General features: G+C 42.8%; 1 protein-coding gene and 1 non-coding gene across 3 annotated transcripts; both read right to left on the reverse strand.

Moving 5' to 3' along the window:
* Window positions 1-48: 48 nt before the first annotated feature.
* On the reverse strand, window positions 49-18,117 carry CSRNP2 (cysteine and serine rich nuclear protein 2). Of its 2 annotated transcripts, XM_012762402.2 has the most exons (5): window positions 17,841-18,117; window positions 11,781-12,017; window positions 9,653-9,912; window positions 5,786-6,082; window positions 49-4,225 (listed from the first exon to the last, which is right to left on the reverse strand). In XM_012762402.2, the coding sequence occupies exons 2-5, from the start codon at window positions 11,929-11,931 to the stop codon at window positions 3,302-3,304; spliced, it is 1,632 nt and encodes a 543-aa protein (XP_012617856.1). In that variant the 5' UTR covers window positions 11,932-12,017; window positions 17,841-18,117; the 3' UTR covers window positions 49-3,301. The 2 variants fall into 2 exon arrangements, with proteins under 2 accessions (XP_012617856.1, XP_075863381.1); XM_076007266.1 differs by lacking the exon at window positions 17,841-18,117 and having other exon boundaries at window positions 11,781-14,065.
* LOC142873578 (U7 small nuclear RNA) lies at window positions 10,373-10,436 on the reverse strand. Its single transcript, XR_012921581.1, has one exon. It is a non-coding gene; the product is annotated as a U7 small nuclear RNA (small nuclear RNA).
* Window positions 18,118-24,670: the final 6,553 nt, after the last annotated feature.

Consider the following 24,670-nt stretch of genomic DNA (forward strand, 5'->3'; position numbering starts at 1 on the left):
AATTACTTATGTATCATTTAATAATTTTATTAAATCTCCTTTTACAAGACTAATATAACCTAACTAATGGGGATTTAATTATTTGAAGTAGAACCTTCTGATGGGATGGAAGTTTTGAAGGAACTAATTTGAAGTTGATCTTACTGGACATTTTATGGTGGTAACTATAGGGAGAATGTCTTAGATATAAAATTAATGGGGGCCGGGCATGGGACTTATGCCTATAATCCCAGCACTTTGGGAGGCCCTAGGTGGGAGGATTGCTTGAAGTCAGGAGTTCAAGACCAGCCTGGGCAAGAGCGAGACCCCGTCTCTACTAAAAATAGAAAAATTAGCTGGGCATGGTGGTGTATGCCTGTAGTCTCAGCTACTCAAGCAGTCCTCCTGCTTTAGCCCAGGAATTTGAGGTTGCTGTGAGCTATGATGCCACTGCACTGTAGCCCAGGAAACAGAGTGAGAACCTATCTCCAAAAAAAGATTAAATAAAAGTTAAAGGAATGAGAAAATGGGACCCAAGAGTAGGGGCTACAGAGGGGGCAGAGCTCCAACAGGACAAGAGCAAGGCCTGCTTCAACTGAAGAGGAACAGATGAAGCAAGGGCAGATGAAGCAAGTCTAGGTCTTGGTGCTTCAAAGAGAATATTCTATTTTTCTAACACAAAATGTTCCTACTGTTAACATTAATTCCTAACTGACCTAATTAAGTTTTATATACAAAGCTGGACAAGTATCCTTTCTCTAGTAAGTAACTAAATTGTAGCCCGCCAAGATAAAGAATAAAACACCATTCTTTTGAATATTTCTTTAATATTACATTTAAATATTCTCTTTAAATACAGCATTATCACAATGTAAAGAACCTAAAGGGCAAAAAAAAATTTGTTTTCAGAGAACCAGACAAGCTTTGGATTCACATTGAAAATACTACTTGTGTACAGTATGTGAGAAGGAATATTGGAAAATTAAGAATTGCAGTAATAAGAGTCATTCCTTTTATCAAGGCCTAGACTGAGTGGAACTGAAGCTATCTGCTTCTATGATCAGAGGCCTAGCTTTCCTAGCAACCATGAGCTAGAATTCTGTCCAACTCAGGTAGCACCAGAAATGAGATGGACTAGGTTATAAAAAGGCCCTTTGCTTGACAAGACAGTTAATGCTAAATGTTAATATTTAGCATTCAACAGTTTAGGATTGGTATGAGTCAGAATTGTAGAGTTAACGAAGGGATGGACTTAGATTAGGAAATACAGTTTTTCAGAATATCCAATATCTCATGGCAATGAGTTTAATAATTACAGATTGATATTCCTGGTTTGATCCCAAAGGCTAATGTGTCCCTTACCTACTGAGCAGCTGGAATCTCCTTCTTAGATTAAGCTAGAGCCTTACTTTGGAGGAAATATGTCAAGTTCATCCTTTTCTTCTGACAATATTTCAAAGATTCTTTTCTCCACAAGCTAAATTCCCAATTAAGCTTCAGTACTTGTATTTGAGGGTAGCCCTACCAGTAGGGGAGTGTAGCTGAGTTCTGGATAATGTCTACATCTCAGGTACTTAAGACTCTCAACTCTGTTTTATGAGGCTAGGGCTTGGGGAGAGATAAGAACCTATGTACTTAATTAAGAACTTCCCTCCAAACATAAAACCAAGCAGAAACAGGAATGAATAGGAAAGGCAGAATGGGCTGAAAAATGTATGTGTATTAAGTACAAGGCCTTTCAGGCTGCTGTGACATACACAAAGGTTGCTTTAAGACACCAGGGCCTTCATAGCCCATAAGAAAAGGCTTTATGAGTAAGATAAGTACAAATAGTTATCTCCCCACACACACAAAAGTTTTTCACTTTTTTCTTTTCTGGTTAATAAGCCATACCGGAAGTGAAGCGTGGTATAAAGAGTGCTAGAGAATAGTGTTTTGTTCCTCACTGCCTCCATTTTAACACAGAGGCAGAGATAACTTTGTTAGTTTAAAAAAATCAGTGGTGTTGAATGGAGCAGATCTTGGAAAATAAGCTGGACATAGTATCTCTTCTGACAGAGGTAAGAACTGAATTTAACTCAGTTTGAGTTCCATTCTATAGACATCAGAGGTTATAATCAGAACTTGAATCCTTTGGAACGTTAAGAATTTGGCTTCCAATTTTTTTATATCATCACGATGGAGGGGCCCAATAGACATTTGCAATTCTTGGGGTTGAACTTACACTGGCTTGTAAGAACTCTCTAACCTTGAATATCCAAGAAGGACAAGGGTAGATACAGAAAAGAACAGAAACTAGTTGGTGACCTTAGATTGCCATATCCTACATTCCATTAAAGCTCAGATCTCCCAAAGAGGGAAAAAAACCTGGGTGAAAAAGCAAGCATGGCACAAATAAAGTCATCTTTGCAGACAGCAGCCTGTTCCTGCTGCCTCCTTTGGACACAGTTAATGTTCCACATAGCCCTCCTGTGGGATGGGCGAGCCCCAGCCTAGAGCTGCCTGACGCAGCTAGCGTCAGACACGTACGGAAGACTCGGGCTCTTTATACCATATCCCCAGACAATCTAGCTCTTTTTCTCCAAAGGAAAAAGGATGGAGGGGCAAAAAGACAAATAGACAAGTTTAACTCTAGTACCTAAGAACATGTGAAAGAAACAATTCAAGTTACAGACCAGGAATCCCCAGTGTGGGGAACAGGTCAGAGAACACCTAACATGTCAAATAGTAACTTATTTACCAAACAGGAGGGTTGGAAAAAGGCAGGTTAAATTTTTATAAATCCTGGAGGTCTTGTATAGAAGCAGAGACCTTTCCACCCCCCTCCTCTAGATTCAACCAGGTGACATTTTCCAATTGCAGTATTATGATACACCAAAATGGGATATCAAGAGTAACCACTGAGAAAAATGAGCTTGTACCCCATCTGGAGCTCAGGAAAAAAGAAAGGGCTTTGCCATGCTGTTTAAATTCTCATGTTCTGGTCCCTACATAAAGAATAGCTGCTTGAATTACTCAGCTTCTCCTGTGAGATCCTAATTCTTTGTTCCAAATGGCCCAGAAAGCTCAGTATTCAGCACTACACAGGCAGCCTCCTCTGCCCCAAGACTCTATCCCCGGATCAAGCCGGGGCTGGTCTCCATGGTACCATTTCCCTTTTAAAAAATACTTGTACAAATACTCCTTTCCCACCCATTCCCCAAAGACCTCAATAAAATACCATGGGAGCAGCAGCTGCTTCTACAGTTTTGTTTTGAAATGGCATTAGATAAAATAAGGGAATAAATAGAGAACGGGAAAAGGCAGCATCTCCATCCCCATGTCACACTGCCAGAGGGAGTTCTAGGGAAGGATCTTCGGGGGGCCGATCCTCACTCTGCTGTGAGGTCTTCTCCACCCCACAGCCCTCTTTGCTGTCCGTGCAGAAAGGAAGGTTTGAGGGGGACCAAGAGGGGCGGAAGTCTTCATTCTCAGGCTCCTTGGAGTTACAATCTTCAGGCAATAGCGCTTCTAGAGTGGACGTTTTCCCCACCTCTGATTTACAGAGGGCAGCTGGGTCTGTGGGGCTACAAGCCATCAGTGAGGTAACAGGGAGAGAGAAGACACTCAGATCCTTCTCCTTGGGGAAAGAGGCTGGGCCTTCTTCTGTACCAGGCTCTCCTTTCACTCCCAAGACGGGCCTCTGCTCCACCTGATAATAGACCAGGGGCCCACTGTTCAAGTAGGATGGGTTGTTCACCGTGGAGGCAGTTGGGTGGTCTGAGTTATCAGCAAAACACAGGACAGAGGAGCCCGGGGGCAGCTGAGCCTGGATGAGAATGGGGGCGGTAAGGCCTGGGCACAGCTCTTCAGGGACAGCAAGGGGCTCCTCCAGGATACACACCCCCAGGCTCTCAATGCTTGAGTCCAGGCTGGCACTAGAGCCACTGGAGTCTTCCTCTGCCTTGAGCCGCTCTAGTTCCTCTGCACTCTGCAGGTGCATCACTGCTGTCTCATTCTCAGCAATGAACTCCTGGAAGTCCTGCGTCTCGGAGCCCTGTGCTCCTGTCAGGCTGCAGCTGGCCAAGGGTGAGGACTCCTCGTCTGCGGCTGCCGGGCGGCTCACCTGCCGCTTGCTCTCCAGCTCCAGCTTCATGATGGTGTGGAGGTAATGAGTCCGGACCCGGATCGGATTAAACTCGATACGCCCAGCCATGTTCCCACAGCCATCCCGGGAGCAGCCACAGGGAAAGGACATGCGATCCACCTGAAGGAGCGGGACAAGGAGGTTGAGGCAAGATGAGACCAACAGATCTGACAATGGAGTTAGAAGACATTAGCTGGCAAACACAGGCAGTGGGATTTTAGGTCTTATAAGAAGAAAAGCAACCAATTAAAAACAGCATGCAGTGTGAGCTCACAGAGCACTAGACGGTAGTTACCAGACCACTTGCATTTCAGTTCCAGCTCAGCCATTAATTAGTGGTGTGACCTCAAGAGAGTCATTTCTCTCTAGGGCTTTGTTTCTTCTTCTAAATAAAAATTACACAAAAATCACACCAAATGGTCCTTCTGGCTAAAAGGTCCAGAAATACCTCTCTGAATGCTGACAGTTCTCACAGAAGAAATTTATGTGCCTCAGAGACTTTTCTGGAACTTACCTGGTTTACTGAGACAACAAAAGGTGGGGGCCCAAGCCTATGGCCTCCTGCAATGACAGGCATGGGAGCATGAGTAGGTCTTGCTAGTCCAAAGCAATACATTCTGGAGAAACTAAGCACAGGTGCCTAGAACGCAGACGCAAACAAGTAATGGGCAGCTTTTTACCGCCTGCTTGCTTTTCCCTGAGGGTTGAGTGGTTTAGTTCTGAAGCAGTTATGAAGATAATTAACTTACAGACCAGGGATATCTGGAAGGGAGATGCTTTCTACCTCTTTATCTCTTTCATATTCCAAACAGGGAAAACACACACACACACACCAAAAAATAAAAATTAAAAATAAACATGTACAAATACACAGTGTCTTTTTATGATATCGACTTATAGAAATCTCCACTCCATTTCTACCAATTCTTAGGAATGTTCTCCCATCTATGTATAACAGAGTGATCCATTATGGGACTTAAGTCTGTAAAGCAATACTTAGTAGATCTGCTATAGCTATTTGCTACCTAGATAAAAGAAAGAAAAGGTTGGTTAGGAAAAATCCAACCACCAGGACTCAGCATCCACGTCCTCAGTTTATACATTCCAGACCAATTTCATCCTTTGGGATGGTATTGCTGTTTTCAGTGGAAATGTGTCTTCTAAACTGTCCCTGGTCAGAAGGCCAATGAGGGGATAATACTTTCTATCTTTCAGGAAACTGGATTTAGGCTCTGCCAGGCAAAGTCTGATCCTGAATTACAGACTCTGAAAACTATTTTGATTCCTACAAAATTGGAGTTGAGGTACTGTGAATGGTGTTTACAGACAGAATCCATAGGGCCACCTCCTTTCCCTGCTCCCTTTTGTGTCAAGGAATACGTCAGTATTTAAGGAACAGTTATTAAACGTTAAACATACTAACTCCTGCTCTTCCCTGTGCTGGCAGCTGCTGCTTGTCACCTCTGAGGTATGAATCAAAAAAGATAATAGGTCTCTCCACAGCCTAAGAATCCTGTCATGCTGGTTTTCTTTGTTGGTGGAGGAGGTTTGTGGAACTGGGACGTGTTCACAGCCATGGGGAATCCAGCCCTGGAAGGGCAGCCTCCCACATTCACTGGCACCCACAACACACCCCTGGCCCTGGTGTAGACATACCATCTCCAGCCAACTTGGACCGACCTGGCATTTAATTCCAGCCTGGCTACAGGCACACGCTTCTGGGTCACAATACAGTCGACAGTCACAACCACACTCTTCCCGTGACAGGCGGATGGCTCGAAGTTCTTGCTTCTCTTCAGCGTCAATACGGTGGACCCCAGAAGCCCTGAGCAGGGCCCGTCGCCGTTTGGTGGGCAGAGGCTGCAGGAAGAAGTAATCATCCACCTCCACGTTTTCCACATCGATATCTTCATCTGAAACATCATCCAGCGTCAGGCCATCAGCCTCCACAGACTCCACCGTCCCATTCTTGGTCAGCTGCCAAGTGACAGGAAAGGTTAGTCTCTTGAGCACTGGCAACACGAACCTCCCAGTGATCATCTATAGCAGCACTGTCCATTGAACTTTCTGGAAAGATGGGAAGAACACATGTGGCTACTGAGCACTAGAAATGTGGCAACTGAAAAACTGAATTTTTAATTTGATTTAATTTTAATAGCCATATGTAACCAGCGGTTACCACATGAATAGCATGCAGGCGAAGGCAGTAAATCAAGTGGGAAGATAGGAAATTTTATGAAGTATCACCCTGTCAACACAAAGGACATCACCTTTCTGGGTCCAAGTGTCTCAAAAATCCATCTCATCCTCCCTCCTAGATGATAATCTGTTCCCACAAACATACCCTCCATTCCCATATATGTCTCCCTTAATTTAGACTCACTTGCCTTCTAGCACAGGGAGGAAAAGGTATACGAATGGCTGGTTGTTCCTTCAATATATAGATAACCTTGAAAAACACCCTTCAACTTGTGGCCTATAGAATCCCAAACTACCTTCTTGGAAAAAGTGTAAATTAAAGTACAGTACAAGGCTACCAGGTCTTCCCCAGTGAACCTGAATCTCCATAGTGTGAACAATTACCTGTGCATGCACCAAAGAGCTTCATTTTATTGGGAGGAGAAAAAAGCAAATTATTAACAGTTATTAAAGAATGCCCTCAATTCTGGCCCAGGGCTTAGAAGAAATGTATTCTTTCTCCTTTCTAATCCTTTTTTATTTGACTTCAAAGAAAAGCTGTATGAGAGGTCGGGTGGTATAAATAATACTGAGTATACTATTTACAGGCAGAAATCTGGGTTCTCTGGGCTGAGATGGCCAGCAAGCCAAGAAGAGAATCTCAGTGGAAGGACAGACGGAAGACAATCTATGGCTGAATGAGTTCTGAAAACTCACTAGAAAATTCAGGTAAAGAAAATGAGGCCTCATAATCCCTGGGGCTCTGGAAGCCGCTAGCAGGAGGAAAGCCAAGTGACTGGAGCCTTTGGTTTATTTCATCAGACAACCTCGGTAGTGCTGGGAAAGGAACAACTCCTGGGAGAGATGTGATGCAACAGACCTGGGTAATAAGCTACACACCTGGATTTTTAGTTTGTTGATTTGTTTTAGGGGGAGGTAGTAGAGAAAAGAAGAGAGAAGGACTTGTGGGGGTTCCCTAGTCTATTTGTGTACCAGGCAGGCCAACAACAAGGGGCCTTTCTGTAGACCTTAGGATTGCTCCTGTCTATGTCACCAGGGTTGGCCTCCTCCTAAGCACCCTCCCTCCTGCTGTCCTCTAAAAGAAAAGAGGTTAGAGATGCAAAAGAAAGAAACTCATACAGGTATATATGAGAATTTAATACATCATGACAGAAATGGCATTTCACATCAATAAGGAAAGAGTCTTCTAGTCATTAAATGGTATTGGGACAACTGGATATTCTTAGGGGAAAAAAGATTCCTAATGATAATGAATTCCAAATGGATAAAAGGCCAAAATACAAATAATAATAATAAAAATATTTTTAAAATTATAGGTAACTAAAGCTGCAAAGCACCAAACAGCTACTAGAACAATAATCTAAAAAGAAAACAAACATTAGATGACATATGAAAGATATGGGAAAAAAATATATGTATACACACATACATACATATATATATATTTTTTTTTTTTTGAGACAGGGTCTCACTCTGTGGCCCGGCTAGAGTGCAGTGGCGTCATCATAGCTCACAGCAACCTCAAACTCCTGGGCTCCAGTGATCTTCCTGCCTCAGTCCTGAGTACTGGAACTATAGGCATGCCACCACACCTGGTTAGAGAATGCTAAAGATAAGAAAAAAATTTTTTTTTTTTTTTTTTTTTGAGACAGAGTCTCGCTTTGTTGCCCAGGCTAGAGTGAGTGCCGTGGTGTCAGCCTAGCTCACAGCAACCTCAAACTCCTGGGCTCAAGCAATCCTCCTGCCTCAGCCTCCCAAGTAGCTGGGACTACAGGCACGCGCCACCATGCCCGGCTAATTTTATATATATATATTAGTTGGCCAATTAATTTCTTTCTATTTTTATAGTAGAGACAGGGTCTCACTCAGGCTGGTTTTGAACTCCTGACCTTGAGCAATCCGCCAGCCTTGGCCTCCCAGAGTGCTAGGATTACAAGCGTGAGCCACCACGCCCGGCCCTTTTTTTTTTTTTTTGAGACGGAGTTTCGCCTTGTTGCCCAGGCTAGAGTGAGTGCCATGGCGTCAGCCTAGCTCACAGCAAAAAAGTTCTGAAAAAAGAGTAAACTAGGGATGGTAAAGCAAGGGTTTCCTTTGAGGTACAAAGATGTATTAGATGCCACCACTGCTGGTGTTCACTAAATATCTTGCTAAGAAATAGGAATCCTTGCTAATAACAGAAATAATAAATACTTCAGTCTTGGGTTTGCCTGGCTTTGTCCCTAGAATTTCTACAAGGAAGGGGCATAGAACAGGACAATATTCCTCTACCAGATTTAGGAGAGAGGAGTTTTCTTCTAGGGAAAGGGAAGAATGCCTTCACTGCAATTGATGAGAACAGTGTTTATTTGCCCAGCTGTTGCTATAGCAGCTGGAAGGTGACAGGGTCAGTGATGGAATTCCTCAAGACAGAAGAAAGGATGCCTGAATGTCAGTCTAGTAAGGAAAACAGGTGTAGGGCTTTAGGAGCAGACTGAGGGAAGTAGACACAGAGCTCTCAAAGAGAGAAAGGAATGAGATCTGGTCAGCCTACACCCTTTGCCACCAGTTCTTCAACTCTACCACATTCTGGTGTGTGTCACCCATAGCCCTGGAAATAATGCAGCCACCTATTTTAATGTGGATCAGCATGCTTTGGGCCCAGAAGAAACTTGGCCAGGCTTAAAGCAGTGTTAAAGCAAATTTGGATCTAGGAATTCTGGGGAAAATTTTTGAGGACTGTGGAGTGTCAAACAGTGCTGATAGCAACAAGGTGGCTGTAAAGAGCCATTTGAGTTGAGTCTTCTCCCAGCCCCTTTCTCCTAAACTTGAAGAGCTATTGCTGTGTATCAGTTGATAGGCACAGTGTTACACAAGTCTAAGTAACTATTTGATAATGCTGTAGTTTGCACCTAGAAGAGTATCACCTAAGGGTGATGAAGGTTATACAAACAGCAGGATCCTTTCAGAGAACATGAAAGATCCTAAACTTTTTCTGTGTATCAGTGCAAGAGACAATCAATTGACAAGGAACAGAAAATTAATTGTGCTTCTTTGGGTTCCAGGGGTGGTAGACCTGAATGCCTTTAGATATTCACATTGTAAACTTTAAAAAACAAAACTGGGGTGGGGTAGGGCATGGAGAGGGGGGATTCTAGGAAAGCCCATTTTGTTGTATCTGCTAGACTCCCCTGCCAGATGAAAAGAAAGAAATCTCAGATAGATTTGATTCCAAATCTGAGACTTTTCATTAGAAAGATTTGGAATCTCTACATACCCAGAACAACAGTCAAATCAAAGATCAATGAACCTAGATGGTTTCCTACTTTATCCTAGCATATGAAAGCACCAAACCCCAGAACCCTTAGGCACCTTCATTTTCTTGGCATGGAGTTTCTCTTCCTTCAGGTGCTCACGAAGAATCTCTCGATGGTTCACCTCCTGCTCTTGAGCAAACTCACAGAGTGTGTAGCTGCGTACGGAGTTATGGCGCTGGGCCATGCCCAGAGAGCTACCACCCTGGCTGGGCACACTGGTGAAACCCTGGCGCCGTGCAAAGTAGTACACAGTCACCTGATCAAAGCGTACGTTCTTCCTCCGCAGCTGCTTCTGCCGCTTCAGGATGGATGTGGCTGAGAAGGGAGCACAGATAGGCATTGTTAACCCAGAGATGGCCTGTTTGGGGACTTGGCTCTTTCTCATCCACTAGGCTTTCAACTCTTCCCCAAAATGTGCTCCCTATATCTGGAGAACTTTCTAATATTTTCAAATCATAAATGCACAGTTGGAAAGGACCTTGAACCTCAGCTGGTTCATACCACTGCCTCCAGACTGACTTCATCTAAACTGATGACTACAAAATCTATTTTGAGACACCAACTGTGAAGACCTCTAGGTAATCTCTTCAGGATATGACAATCTATAGTTTTACTGTCAAATACAGTAGCTACTAGCCACATGTGGCAATTTAAGTTAATTAAAACGAAATAAAATTAAAAATTCAGCTCCTCAGTTACACTGGCCACATTTCAAGTGCTCAATAGCCACATATAGCTAATGGCTACCACTGGACAATGTAGACATTGTGGGGGAAGGGGTGTTTTCTCGTGAAAACTGGAAAACCTGCTAGACAAATTCCAAAAGAGCTGTAATACTGAACATTTCTATCATAACAGAAAATTCTACTGGATAGTATTGATCTATAGCAGGGGATGGCAAACTTTTTCTATAAAGAGCCATTCAGTAAATACTTTAGGCTTTAAGGGCTATGAGGTCTTTGTTGTAACAACTCAACTCTGCCACTGTAGCATGAAAGTAATCATAGACAATGGGTGTATCACCATGTTCCAATAAAACTTTATTTATAAAAACAGGCAGTGCAGGCCGGGCGCTGTGGCTCACGCCTGTAATCCTAGCTCTTGGGAGGCCGAGGCGGGTGGATTGCTCAAGGTCAGGAGTTCAAAACCAGCCTGAGCAAGAGCAAGACCTCGTCTCTACTATAAATAGAAAGAAATTAATTGGCCAACTGATATATATAAAAAAAATTAGCCGGGCATGGTGGCACATGCCTGTAGTCCCAGCTACTCGGGAGGCTGAGGCAGAAGGATCACTCAAGCCCAGGAGTTTGAGGTTGCTGTGAGCTAGGCTGACGCCACGGCACTCACTCTAGCCTGAGCAACAAAGTGAGACTCTGTCTCAAAAAAACAACAACAACAACAAAAAAACAGGCAGTGGGCCAGATTTGGCCCATGGGCAACCCCTGATCTATAGTATCAGATGTTCTTTCCAAGAACTAATCGAGCCTTAATTTAAAAATCTGGGCTGGGCACAGTGGCTCACACAGTGGCTCACCCTAGCACTTTGGGAGGCCAAGGCAGGAGGACTGCTTTAGGCCAGGAGTTTGAGACTAGCCTGAGCAAGAATGAGACCCCATCTCTATAAAAAAAATAGAAAATTTAGCTGAGCATGGTGGCACACACCTGTAGTTCCAGCTACTTTTGGAGGCTGAGGCAGGAGGATCACTTGAGCCCAGGAGTTTGAAGCTGCAGTGAGCTAGGATGAAGCCTGGGCAACAGAGCAAGACTGTCTCAAAAAAAATTAAATAAATAAATCTGGAGTTGCCCAGTTGTTTAGGCAGTAAGCATTTATGTCCTGCTATTGCTACAATTTCCTGGAACTGTATGGGACTCTGGTGGGGGAAGGGTAGAGTCCTGGACTTCTTCCGTCTAATTCAGCCCCATTCCGGGGGACCCAAAAACCACAACACAAGTAAAATCAGCTAGACTAAATCAGACTCCAGTTTATGATATTAGAGCACAGTGGGCTGGGCACAGTGGGAGGCCTCCACTGAGCCTCCAAAGGCTCAACAAGGTCCTCCAAAGAGCAAAGAAAGACTATGATTAAGGGCAAATCCCCAAGCTAGATGGAAGCTCTCTCAGGAGCTGTCATGGCCTCTGATGCTTGGGGAATGTGGGTGCAGGCGGGGGAGCAGCTCACTCACGTGTGAAGCTGGCAGTTGTAGGAGGGTTGAGGCTGTCGCAGCTGTCGGCACTGTCACTGCTGGAGATCTCATCATCTGAGTTGGAAACTGATGAGCCCACATCCACATCATCAAACTTCCTCTTGAGACCCGAGCCCGTGAATGCATCCATTGGTTTCAAAGGGGTTTCCTTGGGGAGCCCACCACGTTGGCCCCAAAACCCTTGCTCACCACCGGCTAGCCAGGTGCATTAGGATTCTGCCCAGGGGAAAAGAGGAATCAGCATTCCTGTCTGAAGCCAGATCCCTCCCAAGTCTAAACACACAGCTCTCTAACTGAAGAAAGCAAGCACCTGACCTAGCACTGATGTCTGGTTTCTCATTAAGTCATTCCTCTACTGAGCCAACATTCTCCTACTTTTGTTTCCCTTCAGCCCCTCCAGTCTCAGTTACTCTTAGAATAATGAGATGGGTGGCAACAGCACCCTTCCCAGTGGAGGGAAGGCCTTTGGTTCCAATCCAGCTGGGCTCTAAGCTTCATTAACCCAGGGATAACAGTAGCTATTCTTCTGATCACACAGGAAAGCTCTCCGAGGGACTAGTGGGAGGGACTGGAGATCCAAAGCAGAATTAGGCTGTGCCTAAACCAAGACTAGACCCAATTATTTTTCCTAGATTAATACAGCCTGACATTTCACTGTGTACTTTAAACACATTAATTCCATGGACATTTATAGCTTTCACATGGATATAGGACTGCTATGTCAAAAGAGTTTAGAAAACTGTTTATGGGGGCCAGGCACAGTGGCTCGCCTATAATCCTAGCACTCTGGAAGGCTGAGGCGGTCAGATCGCTCCAGGTCCGGTGTTTGAGACCAGCCTGAGCAAGAGCAAGACCTCGTCTCTAAAAATAGAAAGAAATTAATTGGCCAACTAAAAATATATAGAAAAAAATGAGCCGGGCATGGTGGCGCATGCCTGTAGTCCCAGCTACTTGGGAGAGTGAGGCAGTAAGATCGCTTGAGCCCAGGAATTTGAGGTTGTTGTGAGCTAGGCTGATGCCACAGCACTCTAGCCCAGGCAACAGAGTGAGACTCTGACTCAAAAAAAGAAAGAAAGAAAGAAAACTGCTTATGGGAAAATCTCTTAGAGGCTCTTATTATATAATACTGATGAGGATGGTGAAGGCTGAGAGAAAACAGAATGTAGTGTTTCTACAAACCTGATTATGGAACTCACTGTTTGTTCCAAAGTATCTTAGTGGGCAAATAATTCTTGGAACACACTTTGGGAAATACAGCTTCAGGCTGTCAATTTTGAAGGGCACTGCAGTCAAGAAAACCCATTATCTACATCTTCACAAGAATAAAGTATCTCACCAGACTCCTACAAAGGTCAAATTTGGTACTAAAGAATCTGCATTGGCTTCAAAAACCAGAATCCTTCCCAATCTCATACGCTCCATAAAATACAGCTCATCTGGTGTATCATCATCCTGTTCAAGGAAAACCTATCTTTACAATCTTTGCTCTCTGTAAAGAAACCAGCAAGGGGAAAATAACAAAAGAAGTGACAGTCTACTCCGGTTACATCAATATAGCAAGCGGTGTTTTCAACATGCCTTCACAAAACCGAGGAGTATGGATAGTCCATTTCCCAGGTATAAATCTTTTTCCTTCTCTGTCTTGGGACTTAAGTTCCAGAAGGGCATGAATCTGCTCAGCAGAAATGCTGTCAGAGCCAGAGCCATGTGTGATGAGGAAAGAAGCTTCCCTTGCTCTGCCTCAGTAATGCCAGAATCTCCCCAGACTATGATCTCACTAGTTGCTAATTATGCAGCAGGAATAACAACACTGCCCAGAACGACAGAGCTGCATTACGGCAGAGCAGCTCCCCAGAATATACTGTGGTGTCAAGAGATGCCTGCTACAGAGCTGTTTTTCTGGACTGTGTCTCTTTGTTAGCGATTTGCCTGCTCTTAGATCAGCTCTACAAAGTCAACCAGACTTAATAAGTACTTCATATTTCCTAATCTATCCAGACATCATCAAATTCTGCATTCAAGTCACAAGATGTACCTAAGAAACCTCAACCATCACAGGTCGCAGACAAGCACATTCCTAAAATAAATTTGGCCAGGGAGGAAAAAAAATAATCAAGTACTTGGTAAGAATTGTAATTAAATTTAAAAATAAGCCCAAAGTATCAGTTCTGTTCTTCAGGCTACTGCTTTTACCATCAGAAGGCACATTCTTAGGACACTGTAAGGATGGAGAGAGCCAAGGGCTTTTTATGGGTTAAGATTTTAGCTAGATGGAGTTCAGTTGGAATTGGGGATTAAGAAAGTGAAAAATATTTTAAAAAATATATAATAAAAAAAAAAAAGATTTTAGCTAGGTTTAACACATTAACTGCCATGTGAGTTGTATTTAACTCACACTAGTTTTGAGCCCAGGGCCTTATGAAGCCTATGTAACACACATGTCTCTTTGCCTTGGGAGCTGCTTGAACTATTTTTCAAGTTGCATATAACTCACGCCAAGAAAACAATAAAAAAAAAATAACAATTTTTTTTTTTTTTTGAGACAGAGTCTCGCTTTGTTGACCAGGCTAGAGTGAGTGCCGTGGCATCAGCCTAGCTCACAGCAACCTCAAACTCCTGGGCTCAAGCAATCCTCCTGCCTCAGCCTGCCGAGTAGCTGGGAATACAGGCATGTGCCACCATGCCCGGCAAATTTTTTCCTCTATATATTAGTTGGCCAATTAATTTCTATTTATAGTAGAGACGGGGTCTCACTCTTGTTCAGGCTGGTTTCGAACTCCTGACCTCGAGCAATCTGCCCGCCTCAACCTCCCAGAGTGCTAGGATTACAGGCGTGAGCCACCACGGCCGGCCACAAATTTTTCATTAAATTAGAAAGAATCATTTTGCTTTTGAAGTTTTTATTCATTTTTGTAATAAAACACCGTGGCCCCAAGGAAAAAAATTTTTTTTCTGGTGTGGCAATCAATGTGTTAAAGGTACCTATCAAATTTCTCATTCCATTCTACTGTGGGTGGGGGAACCCCTTTTAATTGAGGACTTATGTGTATAGGATGAAAAAAAAAGACATAATGTTGACCACTGAATTTAATTTTTCCTCCTCAGTAAACACCTTATCAACTACATGAGAAATCAGACTGAGCTGAAAACCTGCTTCCTCAGAAAGGGCTTAAGTCCCACTTCAGTTTGAACTGAGCTCCAGTTAGTGCTGCTCCTAGACAAGTGGCTTTTTCCTTGGTCTGGAAGCATCAGGGAGTTATGACCGGAAGCAAGCATGCACTCCTGTGTTTCCTCAGGTGTCCCTTTGCTTCTGGTAGTGTGAGTTTCCTTTCAATATTTCTCTTTAAGCCCCACATAAGCTTGGGTCTGGTCCAAAATCATCTTTGTTACTAAAACTCTCCATCATCTTAACGCAGTTGCCCTCAGGAGTAGCCCTTCTCTTTAGGTTACTTTTTGTGCACTCGGGTGCAGTAAGGATTGCTGGTTGCTGGTTCTACCCTTCTCCTTTTATTCTGTGTCTGCCCCACTTTTACTTCTAGAATAGTGGTTTCTGGGCAATGAAGGAGGTAGGTAAGAAATCAAGAAAGAAAAAAGATGTGACACCTAGGAGAAAACTGTTTTCTTTAAGCTGTCTGAGAGTAATCAGAAACCTACAGCTATAGGTGTAACTAACGTGCATGTTGACCTCCGATCTAAGTATTCTATTAACTGGGATGGCACTCAGGAAAATCCTCAAGGAGACTCCGCTGCTCTAGCTCTCTTCATCCTATCCAGCATCTGCTAGCATCACTTTCTTTGACATTAATTCCATTATTTTTTTAAAATCCATTTGTTATCCATTCCTGATAACGAATATAAATTTAAATTTCAACCCAGCTCTCCCTGTCCAACTCTCTGGTGTGAACCTGACTTTTAGATAAAGATGTTCACTGGGCAATCAAGAAACCTCCCATCCTCTTCCAGTGTCTTGAAGAAATCTTTCTTTGCAATAGTAACAACTAGAATAGGTTCCATACTTTTCAATTCATCGAATTAATCTCCTTTCAAACCACAACTAGAAATCAGTCATTCCTACCTCTCTCAACTATTCATTGTAGAGGATCAGTGCCTCTGTTCAGGAGATGATACACTTACATGTTATACTCCAAGCACTTACACATACAAAGTAAGTAATCAAGGAGAGCCTGGAAATATAGGTCAAAACTGACAGTTAACTGTCAGAATGACCAACTCAAACAACAAATGGTTTTGGAGAAAATAATGCAAAATAATGCAATAAAAGTTTTTAAATGCCAATGAAATGAAAGGTCAGCTGAGACTTTCTGGCTACATGCCTTATGTTCTTTCCTCAAGTGGTTCTGCTGAACATTTCCCAAAGGTATATGAAATAGTTCAGATCCAGGGCATATAAAAGACATGAGGCTAGCACCAAATAAAACAGATCTACCAGTGTGTGTGTATTTTAATACTAGATCTAAGTTTTCTCAAGCCTGTAAGGATTCCTCTAACCACCAAAACAAACACATTTTAAAAAGCCAGCATATGTGAGACTAACAAGAGGGCCTGCCCAGGAATAATTTTGTGGAAGAATGTATTTGTAAAGGTTAAGTAATGTAAGCCTCTTTTTAAAATGAGTCCAAAATAATAAGACAAGGTACATCTCACAGGAGAAAGCCTCTCCACTCAATAGGAACGAAACCTTCTGCTTAAAGGTCAAAGGACCAAAATCTCTAGTAAGATCGGCAGGGCTCACATCTGTAGCTGGGTTAGAGGAAGGAAGGCTTGCTGCTAAGTGTTATGATAAACCTGAATAAGATGACCTGCCCTGTTTCTCCTTTTACAAGATACTATGGTTGATTCTCAAATACTATGAATTTCGTAGATGCATATGTCCTTGTGATCACTAGGATCATGAACTTATAATGCACTCAAGAGAAACCCTCCAGTTTAAGGGAGGTATTTAAAGAAAACCCTCCACTCACCCCTACTCCCCGGTTTTTACCCATTGACTAACATAAGGTTAGAATTTGGTTTTCCATGTCTAAACTACCATCGTATGGAGGACACAAGATCTTTGTGGGAGAACTGGAACATGATGCTGCATTAACTCTCAAGGATATCCAGTCATTTATAACTCTGGCACACACCAACATCCTGGCTTTGGAGATTTGCAAGATAGAAAGCCGGTAAAGAAAAGGAAAAATATGAATCAACTATGGATTTACCTTGAAAACTGCAGGTCAAGGGGACAGTGTTGTCTTTGGGGGATAACTTCTAACATTTCATATTGAAGAACGGTTTGTGCATCACATTGCCACTCTAAAACCCCTTTAAAAGGATGAATCAAGAAAACAGCACTAAAAGGGATGGATGGTAGTCGGCTGCGTGTTTGGGCCTGTGAAAAGATCAAGCTAGCAACCAGGGCAAGTGATGCTTTCATTTTCCCACACAACGCCGGGAAAATGGGAGACATCTGGAACCTGAGCTGAAGGGACATGTCAAGTCACCAGTTCCCTTTAACGAACACCCCTGCTGAATCCTTCGGCTCTCGGCCCATTTCGCTCAGATTCCTGCTAACCTTCCCGCTCATTCTAATCATCTGCAGCCCCTACCCAGCCTTCCTCATCCCTTCCTGCCTGCTACTCACAAATTCCCAACCACTCCTCCCACATTTTCCTCTGTTCCCCCTCCCCTTCCTTCACTTTCCTCCATCCTACATCATTATCCACTCCATTCCGAACTCAACCTTCATCCGCAATCCTGCTGGCTTCCAGGCCGCCCATCAGTGTCCCCCGAGCTGCCCCCACAGTCCAGGCCCGCGTCCTCGATGCCCCTGGCTCCACGCCTCTTCCCGACTCCGTCCCTTCCCAGCGGCACTCTAGCTCCCCGCCCCCCGGCCGCTCGGGTCCGAGCCTCCCTCACTTCTGACCCCTCCATCTGCACGGCTCTGGGCTTGACCACTCCTCCACAACCGCCCGAGGGCTGACCCCGAGAAAGGACGAGGCGGCACCCTCCGCCCCACACCCCCAGGCCCATTACCGGCCCCGCCGCAGCTGCCTCCTCCCGTGATGGTCGCTGCCGCCCCCGCTGCCGCCGCCGCCCTAGCCCGGGGAGGAAGGAGGGAGGATCGAGCGAGTCCCGGGCCCCGCGGCGACGGTCGGGGAGCTCCCAGGGCGGCAGGGCGGGGAGGGAGGGTAGGTGGGCAGGACGGCCGGCAGGCGGCGTGGGGCGGGCGGCTCCGGCAACTCGGGCGTCCCCGGCAGCAGAAGCCCAGAACCGCCCCGGCTCCGGCTAACAATAGGCTCCGGCCGCAGCGCTCCGGCTCTTATAGGCGCCGGCACGTCCTGGCCGAGCCCCGGGGCAACCTGGGAAATGGAGTCTACGTGCCGGCCCCACGCCCAACGGCATGCCGGGAGTTGGAGGCAGTGATTGCAGCAAAGCCGAAGCCCGCAGGCAAACAGCTTCGGAGGCGGCGGCTCTGCTGTAGCGGACTCTGGGAAAGCGAGTTTGGTGCCGCTGCAGTCTTTTGAAAAGGAAGAAAGGAGACCCTCAGCTACGATCTTCAATGACTAAATGAATTCTCCTCTAAAGCCCCCCTTTTCCTTTCGCCAGGACCATTCTCCCATATCTAAGGAATATGGTCTCCCCTCTCCTTGCCCATGGGGTCTTAAGTCTTCAGCTATATGATTTGACGCAGCCTGCCTAAGTTATAAAGAAGAAAATACAAGAAATACCTTGAGGGATCTACTTATACGATGGACTGATTCGGTGGTTTCTTTCAAAAAAATTTTTTTTTCATCTTGATCTTGATTTTCGAAATTTTGCAACCCATTCTTAAGATGGGTAAAACAAAGACTGAAAAGCCAAAAGTTATATGTGATTCGTCAAGGACACATATCCTTGGTTTCTTCTGTCTCTCCCTTGACCTATAAAGCTCTGCAAGATCTAGTGCAAGGTGCATCTTCTTGTCCTGCCTCTCTGTCATCTTGTTTCCTTTTACTTTCCTCCTCCCCTACTCCTATACACTGGCACAATGGGCTCCTTGCAGTTCCTTCAACAGGACAACCATGCTCTTGCCATAGTCTTTATCCCCTTGTCATATATATATATATATATATATATACACATTTTTCCCCCCTTTTTTTGAGACAGGGTCTCACTCTGTTGCCCCAGGGAGAGTGCAGTGGCATCATCATTGCTCACTGCAACCTCAAACTCCTAGGCTCAAGTGATCCTCCTGCCTCAGCCTTCCAAGTACCTGAGACTACAGATGGATGCCACCAGCCGGCTAATTTTTTCTTTTTTTTTTTTTTTTTTGTAGAGAAGGGGTCTTGCTCTTGCTCAGGCTGGTCTCAAACTCCTGGGCTCAAGTGATTCTCCTGCCTCAGCCTCCCAGAGTACTAGGATTATAGATGTGAGCCACTGCGTCCAGCCCCCTTGCTGCATATTTCTTCTTAGCAACACCATTTGACATATTTGTTTTCCAGTCGTCTCTGACTTGACTAAATTCTGTGAGAGCAAGGAATTGTTTTGTTTACTATGTATCCTCAGCACACAATACAAAGTCTGGTATTTGACATTTGGGAGCATGGTAGGTATTTATTGGATAATTGGATGGATAGCAAGATTTAAACTCAGGTTAGGCTGGTTCCAAATCCTGGTGCATTTTTCACTGCAACCAAAAAACAATGAAGCCAGATCTACTGGCTACCAAGCCATCTCAGCTTTAGAATTAAGAGAGGTTGGAAGGCTTGGGAAAAAAATGCCAAAAATTCCAGTTCTCTCTCCTAGGTGATATCAGAGACTCCAAAGGGCTAGGAAACAACACTGCAAAATGAAAAAGCAGCAAAGCACAAAAAAGCAATCCTTTGGGTACCATTCAGTGGATTCCCTCCCTATCTGCTGAAATTTAGAGGCAATATAACACATGACCAAGGGCTTGGATCCTAGAGCCAGACTGCCTGAATATAAACCCCAGTTTCTCTACTCACTAGTGGTGTTACCCTGGCAAGGTACATAACTTTTCTGCCTTAGCCTCCTCATCTGCAAAATGGGGCTAACAGTATATATCTCAGGGTTTTGTGAAGATCAAATAGCTAATATGTTGTAAAATGTTTACAATACAGTCAGTGCCAAGTAAATGTTAGCAATTTTAACTATAAATGTTCTATTCAGTTGTGCAAAAGGTTTCATTCATTATTCTGTTCTTCCTAGACATAGAGAAGACAAAAAGAGAAAGCTGTCTTAGACTACTCTGTAGAATCAGTAGGCTGAGTAACAGAAAACCAGCCTAATGGCCATGTTGAGCAGGCTGAAAAAGTGTCTCATATGTCTATGAGTCCAGAGTTTCAGAAATCATAAAAATTTGTCAGGGTACCATCAGCCCCAATGCCAGAGCTTTGTTGGTTGATGTCACCATATTAGAAGATAGCCAAACCAAGGTTGGCACATCCTTTAAGAAGATAGCAGAATTCAATTTGGCAACAAGCTCTTGATTAGTTAAAAGATCATCTGGACCTCTAACAAACATCACAACTATTCATCCTAAAGTCACTTATTCACCATATTTCATTGTTATGATATAATCTCTAGGTAAATTACTACACTGGTGCCAGTTTATCCATAACAATTCTGCTTCTAGCCTGTAATTCTGCTTCTAGCCTAAGCAGGGTCTATAGAAGGCAGAGGTCAAGTGGCAGCTGTTCAGGAAGCTGAAGTGCAATATAATAAAAATTACAAAGAATATAAAACTACATATTATTACATTAATAATAACATTAGATGTCCAATTCTAAATGTCACTGCTTTGTTCCAGACCATGCTGCAACATATATATGGACCAGCTTGGAATGCAAAATCACAGACAGGTGGTCTGTTTTAGGGGCAAAAAAGTCAAAGAATAGGAAGAAAAGACATAAGACCTAGAGGAGGCACTGCAAATAGCAGCCACAGATGAAAACCACAGGTCAGTCGTAGGCAGTGTTTATATGTCAGTGTTACAGTTAGGTCTGTGGAAGTGATCTTATAATCAGTAGTGTCTTTAGTTTACTGAATAACTGAAGAAGTATACAGTATTCAGTACAAAATAAAATTGTGTTGTATACTCATTACCTCTTTTAATCTCTCCAACAACCTTATCAATTAAGTATTTATTATCTCCTTTTTAAGATGATAAAATTGAGTCTTGTAAGATTTTGTCCAAGGTCACATCCAGGAAGAGCAAGATCTAGGATTTGAACACATGCCTACCAGACACCAAAATATATACTGTATCAACTACCCTTTACCACCAAAAGATAAAAAGAATACACTCCCCAGAGAGGTGAAAATGATAGGACAGAGGATATTATGTGCTGAACTTCTTAGAAAAAAAGAGTTATGATAAAAATCTAAGGCATTGTATTTGTTTTTCTGAAAAGGAACCTGAAGATTTAGCAGAAAGTTGTATATTATTTCACCAATTTACATTATATTCCAGATCTAGAAAGACAGGCACCTCTTTGTAAATAATTCCGCACTAACAGAAATAGATCAGTATGTGTAAATCTGGGAAAAAGATAATACCACAGCAATTTGAAAGCACAAACAGCAAAAAAGCTGTATAAATGGCATCAAGGAAAGTTTCAAAAAGGATATACACAAAGTTATTTAAATATGTGCATAATACACACACACCATTTATAAAAGCAAAGTAACAGCAAGGTTTGAGGGTAGGGTGCAGAGTTGTGAATTTATAAAGGGCAAGCTTATGCTCAAGGAGGTGAATGAAAGTCTGAAGCAAGGTTATAAAAATGTCTCGGGGAGGATATTAACTAAATCCTTAAATGAAAAATCAGACATGAAAACTCAAGAAGAAAACAAGAATCTGTAGTGATTAAAATGAGGAATGTGTATATCTTAAGCAAATCTAATATATGAAAACATAGATTCATGTAATAGGTAAACCACTTATAACTCATGTCCTAAAAGATCACATACAGTACAAAATAGTATAATAAGACAATAAATATTATTTTAAATAGCAAGTTCCCTTATAATTGACATTAATCCAATTGAAAACTTTAATTCATATACAACTTTTTTTTTTTTTTTTGAGACAGAGTCTCACTTTGTTGCCCAGGCTAGATTGAGTGCCATGGCGTCAGCCTAGCTCACAGCAACCTCAATCTCCTGGGCTCAAGCAATCCTACTGCCTCAGCCTCCTGAGTAACTGGGACTACAGGCATGCGCCACCATGCCCGGCTAATTTTTTCTATATATATTAGTTGGCCAATTAATTTCTTTCTATTTATAGTAGAGATGGGGTCTCGTTCTTGCTCAGGCTGGTTTCGAACTCCTGACCTCGAGCAATCCACCCGCCTTGGCCTACCAGAGTGCTAGGATTAAGGTGTGAGCCACCCCACCAGGCCAATATACAACTTTTTAATCTCTGACTTTGAAAATGCAAATGGTAGGCTTACTTGAAATTTCCAAGATAACATTGTAGATTTTATCTTAGACCTAAGTTCATAAGGAACAACACAGAGGAATCTGGAAATCAAGAGGAAAGACACAGAAATAAAAAGAAGCAGAAATAGATGAAAGTTCAAGGCTGAAGGTGAAATATAAGGTCATTAAAAGAAGCAAGGAGAAATAAAGTATGCAGAAGAAAACAAGTGCTGATGGCATTAGTCCCATGTTGCATGGGGCATCTTTCCCAGCTCATTCTATTTTGGAGTTGGTATAATGAAACAAAAATTTAATCACAAACTAAAAGTAAATATTCTAGTATAGAAAGCCTTAATCCACAACTAAGAAAACAGAGCATTTATAGGAGAAGCAGAGGAGTGAGGTAGGATTGCTTTCAATGAAATAGTATATAAATGATGCAGCTAGGTGGGACATTTGTGCTATTCCTGTCAAGATTGGAGTTCTCATAACAGACCAGTAGGGACCATAAAAGATCAAATTCCTGTAGAGGAACTATATGTGGCCAAGGAAGCAGAACAATGATTCAGTAACACCATAAAATGGTTCTTCAACTATGGTTCTCCTGTCTCAAACTGTCTGGAATTATTAGGTCTGGTCAGAGAGAAAAGCCACAACGAAGAGGGAGAAACTCAGTCCTGACTTAAAATATTTGTACTCTAAATTTGTGTTACTTTTAAGACTAAATGCTGAAGTTCTGTTCAATCCTGCATGGTGGTTTGCAAGGCAGTCCAAATCTCTGCAGCAACCCTATACAAAAGACTTTCTCACAATACTTGGGGATACAAAGAGTTTTGAGAACACTCCTCTAGTGTGCATAAATCAGAAATGGTTGGTTCCGTTATCCCAAGCCTTCTTCACTTGCCAAGCCTCCCCATGTGCCTCCAGCTCAGTGTTGACATCATGCTCTGCCCTCATAACACACCCAGTGCCTGATAGTGCCTGACTTCCAGGAATCAGAGTGTCTGCCCCTTAATGTGGACCTTGTTTTCTCAGGCCTTAGGTTGTTTTCTATTTGTTGTATCATAATCATTTTCCAGTCAATAAGACAATTCAAATTTCTCCTCCCTTTAAATAACTTCTTAAATAAACCATTTACATGAGCAAGCATTCTTACTGGGCCATAATTTTTGGCAAACAATCTTATAACTTCATAGCCACAGTTCAATTAGTGACTAATACTCAATCCTTAGAATTCTGCAATGACTCTCCCCCTTTTATTTCTCAATAACACTTCTTAACTACCAAGTCTTTATAACAGATTTTTCTATATTGAACTTATATACTTGAAAGTAACAGTACTCAATGGTAAGTTAGATAGAATGCTATTCTACTTCTTGAAAGGGCCTAAAATCTAACCATTCTGCTTCTCATATGGAAATATTAAACCATCTACTTTAATTTTAAGATAAACTGTCATATTATTAAAAAAATAAAACTTTTACTTTTAGGAATATATCTTAGAGATATATACAAAAAACTCATGAAGATGCATGTTCAAATATATTTAACCTAAATGGCATCAATAGAGAATGGCCATTTTTTAAGAAGAATGATACAGAACTATAAGTTCTACTATAAAAATATGTTAAATACAAAAATCAAATTGTGGATCATTAGTATAACATGAGCCCACCTGAGTATGTGTATGTGTGCGTGTGTGTGTATGTATTTATGTGATAGGGAGGAGAATTTTTTGCAATGATGAACTCTATAGAGTAGGACTAAGAGGTAAGGGGCAAAAGTTACATAGTACCCTTCTTTATTATTTGAATTTATCATTTTTGTATATTACTTTCATAATGAAAAAGCTATTAATACTTTGAAATTTTCATTTAATTGAAAGGATCAACACTAAGCATGTAATTTTTTAAAGAAAATTGAATAATTACAATACTTTATCATTATACCAATTCTTTTTTTTCTTTTTTTTTGAAACAAGAGTCTCACTCTGGGCAGGGCGCGGTGGCTCATGCCTGAAATCCTAGCACTCTGGGAGGCCGAGGCGGGCGGATTGCTCGAGGTTGGGAGTTCGAAACCATCCTGAGCGAGACCCCGTCTCTACTAAAAATAGAAAGAAATTAATTGACCAATTAAAAATATATATACAAAAAATTAGCCGGGCATGGTGGCGCATGCCTGTAGTCCCAGCTACTTGGGAGGCTGAGGCAGGAGAATCACTTGAGCCCAGGAGTTTGAGGTTGCTGTGAGCTAGGCTGACACTACGGCACTCACTCTAGCCAGGGCAACAAAAGTGAGACTCTGTCTCAAAAAAAAAAAAAAAAAAAAAAAAGAGTCTCACTCTGTTGTCCTGGTTAGAGTGCAGTGGCATGATCATAGTTCACTGCAGCCTTAAACTCCTGGGCTCAAGCGATCCTCCTGCGTCAGCTTCCCAAGCAGCT

The sequence above is a fragment of the Microcebus murinus genome, chromosome 10, assembly GCF_040939455.1.
Source record: "Microcebus murinus isolate Inina chromosome 10, M.murinus_Inina_mat1.0, whole genome shotgun sequence".
Taxonomy (NCBI): domain Eukaryota; kingdom Metazoa; phylum Chordata; class Mammalia; order Primates; family Cheirogaleidae; genus Microcebus; species Microcebus murinus.

Excerpts from the sequence above, each read along its gene's own strand:
- CSRNP2 (XM_012762402.2), bottom strand. The coding sequence starts at position 11,931 with ATGGATGCATTCACGGGCTCGGGTCTCAAGAGGAAGTTTGATGATGTG. Across the intron at positions 9,913-11,780 it reads TACAACTGCCAGCTTCACAC|CCACATCCATCCTGAAGCGG; the intron begins GTGAGTGAGCTG and ends CTCCCTTCTCAG. Across the intron at positions 6,083-9,652 it reads TCCATGCCAAGAAAATGAAG|CTGACCAAGAATGGGACGGT; the intron begins GTGCCTAAGGGT and ends GTCACTTGGCAG.